The sequence below is a fragment of the Seriola lalandi genome, unplaced genomic scaffold, assembly GCF_002814215.2.
Source record: "Seriola lalandi dorsalis isolate HSWRI2012SDOR001 ecotype SW California unplaced genomic scaffold, Sedor1 jcf7180002054379, whole genome shotgun sequence".
In the NCBI taxonomy this organism is placed as follows: domain Eukaryota; kingdom Metazoa; phylum Chordata; class Actinopteri; order Carangiformes; family Carangidae; genus Seriola; species Seriola lalandi.
In genome coordinates, this window is record NW_019524932.1 from 32,689 (window position 1) to 37,476 (window position 4,788).

General features: G+C 41.1%; 1 protein-coding gene across 1 annotated transcript in view; it reads left to right on the forward strand.

The window, feature by feature from the left end:
• arg1 (arginase 1) overlaps window positions 1–3,171 on the forward strand; it is a 6,795-nt gene extending 3,624 nt beyond the window's left edge. The window contains exons 4-8 of the mRNA XM_023409016.2: window positions 790–949; window positions 1,036–1,130; window positions 1,791–1,895; window positions 2,257–2,393; window positions 2,712–3,171. Of these exons, the coding sequence (XP_023264784.1) occupies window positions 790–949; window positions 1,036–1,130; window positions 1,791–1,895; window positions 2,257–2,393; window positions 2,712–2,875 (661 nt within the window). The 3' untranslated portion in view covers window positions 2,876–3,171. The remainder of the gene's footprint in view (window positions 1–789; window positions 950–1,035; window positions 1,131–1,790; window positions 1,896–2,256; window positions 2,394–2,711) is intronic.
• The last annotated feature ends 1,617 nt before the right edge of the window (window positions 3,172–4,788 follow it).

Consider the following 4,788-nt stretch of genomic DNA (forward strand, 5'->3'; position numbering starts at 1 on the left):
TCAGTGAAGTAAACACCGGTCAGTGAAGTAAACACAGGTCAGTGAAGTAAACACCGGTCAGTGAAGTAAACACAGGTCAGTGAAGTAAACAGACAGGTCAGTGAAGTAAACACAGGTCAGTGAAGTAAACACCGGTCAGTGAAGTAAAGACAGGTCAGTGAAGTAAACACAGGTCAGTGAAGTAAACACCGGTCAGTGAAGTAAACACAGGTCAGTGAAGTAAACACAGGTCAGTGAAGTAAACACCGGTCAGTGAAGTAAACACCGGTCAATGAAATAAACACAGGTCAGTGAAGTAAACACCGGTCAGTGAAGTAAACACCGGTCAGTGAAGTAAACACCGGTCAATGAAATAAACAGACAGGTCAGTGAAGTAAACACAGGTCAGTGAAGTAAACACCGGTCAGTGAAGTAAACACCGGTCAGTGAAGTAAACACCGGTCAGTGAAATAAACAGACAGGTCAGTGAAGTAAACACAGGTCAGTGAAGTAAACACAGGTCAGTGAAGTAAACACCGGTCAGTGAAGTAAACACTGGTCAGTGAAGTAAACACCGGTCAGTGAAATAAACAGACAGGTCAGTGAAGTAAACACCGGTCAGTGAAGTAAACACAGGTCAGTGAAGTAAACAGACAGCCCTTTTATCACAAGCTGATTGATTGATTGATTGATTGTTTGATTGATTGATTGATTAACTGAGCTCTCACTTGAAAAGTTAAACATTTAAGGATCAATGAAGGTGTGTCCAGGTGTCTGATGACTTCCTTGTTTCTCCGCCCCCTCCTTCAGCCTGGCGATCGGCTCCATCCACGGTCACTCAGCAGCGGTCGGGGAGCTGAGCGTCGTTTGGGTCGACGCTCACGCCGACATAAACACACCGCTGACCTCGTCCACGGGAAACATCCACGGACAGCCCATGTCCTACCTCCTCCACGAGCTGCAGTCCAAGGTGAACTATGTCACATGAAACCAGTCCAGAGTCGAACGTTCACACACCGTTACTCTGAGATCTTAAATATTGCTCTCTGTCGTCAGATTCCAGTTTTACCAAACTTCTCCTGGATCAAACCATGTGTTTCAGCCAAAGATCTCGTCTACATCGGGCTGAGAGACGTGGATCCAGGAGAGCAGTGAGTTTCTGATCCCCAGTTCATTTCACTGTCGGGCTTTTTAAGGCCTCAGGGACGGGACTTTACTGACTCACTGAGTTTATCTTTCATCACGTGTCACAAACTAAAGTTATCAATAAAGATTCTGTTCAGATCTGTGATCAGCTGACAGAAATCCTTCAGTTCCACATTCATTTTAATGAAGCTAATTCAGGTTGACAACCTGTAGCTCCAACCTGAACATGAGCTGAGCAGCAAAAGAAATGTTGATTATTGATTGATCAGTCCCTCCAGGATTTGGCGGCTTTTTTTTGGGGGGGGGGGGACTTCACAACATGCTTCAACACCACAAACAAGGAAGTGAGTTTGGTGACATCATTAAGGTTTTGATCAGGGACTGGTCTGATTGGTTCAACTAGCGGGAAACTTTGATGATTTTTGATCATATTTGTGTTTGCTTTTACTTATTCTGATTGATTCGTCCTCTGAGGAACATGAATGTCCCAGACCGTCCAAAAGTTGTTTAGATTGTCTTCAGGCAGGACCACCATGCACAGAGCCACAATGCTGACATGACATAAAAACGATTGACTACGACATTTTTCTACTGTGGCTATTTGGCATTCTTTATGGTTGAACCCAATAACTTAGCGACTGTTTATTGATCTGTTCTTTTCACAGTTACATCCTGAAGCTGCTGGGGGTGAAGGTGTTTTCCATGTCAGAAGTGGATCATCTCGGTGTACCCAGAGTCATGGAGGAGACATGCGACTACCTCTCTGCCAAGTAACCCTCCTGATGACACGCTATACTGTGACGGTTTTTTACCACATGTTATACTACGACGTTTTTCACGTCATGTTATACTATTACATTTTTTGTGAATATTTTTTTGACTTTCTCCATGATACATGGGTGGCACGTGGTGCAGTGGTTAGCACTGTTGCCTCACAGCCATAAGGTTCTGGGTTCAAACCTGGTAGCCGATGGGACATACTATAATATGATGGTTTTTATGACTTATCATCTATCTATATCCATCTCAATACATAGATGCATATATAAATACGAAGACACACATAGGTATATACATACAGTCCATACATAGAATAAACAAAAGAGAATAAATGTTTTCTTATTTCAACAGAGTGAAGAAGCCGATTCATCTGAGCTATGACATCGATGCCATCGATCCCTCTGTTACCCCGGCGACTGGGACACCTGTAGTCGGAGGACTTACCTACAGAGAAGGAGTCTACATCACTGAACACCTCTGTCAGACAGGTACAAAAATAAATTAATGCAACAATCCTCTGTTTAATATTTCTAGTTTAAAAGACACAGAGGTCAATTAAAAGACATGAAATGACAACAGGTACACAGGTACAACCTCAGAGACAAAAAACAACCACATAGAGACACAAAGCAACTCCCAAGAAATGCAAAATTACCCATTTTCTCATAATCCATCCATCCTGGAAGTAGACCTCAGCACAGCTTCGTTCTCATGAAAGACATTAAAAATTAAATGGTGAAACGCTTCAGAGTTTCACTGTTCTTAACACAGTCAGTCTAAATATACCACCTGTGCTTGTCCTGTAGGTCTCCTGTCGGCGGTGGACATGGTGGAGGTGAATCCTCTCAGGGGTCGGACAGAGGATGACGTCCAGTCCACAGTCAGCACTGCAGTCGACCTGCTGCTCGGCTGTTTCGGACGTCTGCGTGAGGGAAACCACTCATCAGATTACCGCCTGCCCGAGCCTTGATGAGGACGACGCAGACCTCTCCCACTGCACTGACGGACACCTGAACTTCTCTGATCACCAACAGTAATTTGAATTTGGTCCTTTAACATGATGTCAGTGAACTAAAGCTTGTGTTTACCAAACTGTCTGGTCTGTGACACTTTAAACCAAAGACACAAAGATGAAGATGTAATGTCCAACTCTGCTGTAGCAAACAAGCACAATGTCATTTATTCACTAACCTACTGTGTTAATTACTTTTTGAATGATCTATAGTCTATAAAATGTCATATAAGAATAAAAAAATTTAAAAGTGACGTGTTCGTAGACATTTCAATTAATCATTCATACATACTACTACAAATACTTGAAATTAAATTCAAGAAAACTACAATCACCTCCTCGCGGTCGTATCCCTTCGGCACTCAGACTAGTTCCAGGTCACATCCCTGTTTATCCAGACTCAGAGAAAATATTAAACATTTGTGTGAAATTTTGTCATAATTGCTGTGTGAAGTTTTGAGTAATGGCTAAAAAGTGTTTTCTGAGGTCACCGTGACCTTTGACCTTTAGCCACTAAATATAAAATCAGTTTGTCCTTGAGTCTAGATGAATGTTTTTACCAAATTTGAAGAAATTCCCTCAATGTATTACTGAGATATCGTGTCCACGAGAATGGGACAGACGGACGGACAAACCGGACAACAAAATGGCTGCTGCTCTGACTGTCCCCGGCACGGAGGAATAAAAACGTAAAGATACTTGATTACATGTGAAAGTCCTGCATTCAAATTCTTAAGTAAAAGTAAACATAATCAATAACATGTACCTGGAGCTTTAGCCAGGACTAGCCAGCTAGCTGTAGCTGGACATGGCGCTCTTGTTTTGATTTAATTTGATTTGAAATTGTTGTTACTTTGAACTTATACATGGCATAAAAAAAGTAAAACAAGTCAGATTCTGTTGTAACTTAATGTACACAAAATGTGTGTTTTAAATTTGAAAGCAAAGATCATTGATTAGCATTTTTTATTTCATTTGTATCTGTAAAAAACGTTTAGCATTTTAACTAAACAAATATGAGTATAAAGTGTTAACAAGCTAATTAATAAACCATTCATTAATCCTTTATAAGGGGAGTCTGATTGTAAAGTGGTCCTGACATTTTCCAGAACACTCTTGTACTGTTGGATCCTCTGATGACGCAGATGTGATGAAAGTGACTGATGCATCTTCAATCCACAAAAACTGAAGCGTCAAAATGACAAATTGAAATTAAAAATGAATTACCCTGAAAAATTGTAAACTGATGTTTTTTTGTTCAGATTAGATCAATAATAATGTTATCAATAATGTTCATGAGTGAGCTTTAGACAGGGTTTCTGTAGGTTCACCCATAAGACCTTCTAAATTATTCACCAAGTGCTCGAATTTATTGGCATTTAGTTTCCAGTCTTTAAGCTAAGCTAAGCTAAACTAAGCTAAGCTAACTAGCTGCTGGTTGTAGCTTCATATTTACTGTGAAGACATGAGAGTGGCATCATACTGTTGCTAGAAAGAACTATTCTGACACAGATGCTGCGTTCACAGACTGAATTTAAATGGAAAACTGCAGCGTTTGGTCAAAGCTGATTTAAAAAATATCCAAAATTGTGCTGCGTTCAAGTGACAGCGGTTAAAAAAAAAAAAGATCAAAATCTGCACGTGTTCGACTGTTCAAATAAAAGAAACAAGAGGACGAAGTACAGTAGGAAGGTGAACAGAGGTGGGGGTGGGGGGTGGGGACATAGTGTGCCTCCTTTAAATGTCAGTGTTTATCTGTTGTTTGTCCCTGCAGTGAGTGAATGACCTCAGGGCTGAAATAGCTTCAACGCTAACACGGATGCTATTGGTGGGAAAGAGGGGGTGTAACCAGTCAGGTTGTGGGGAGGGGA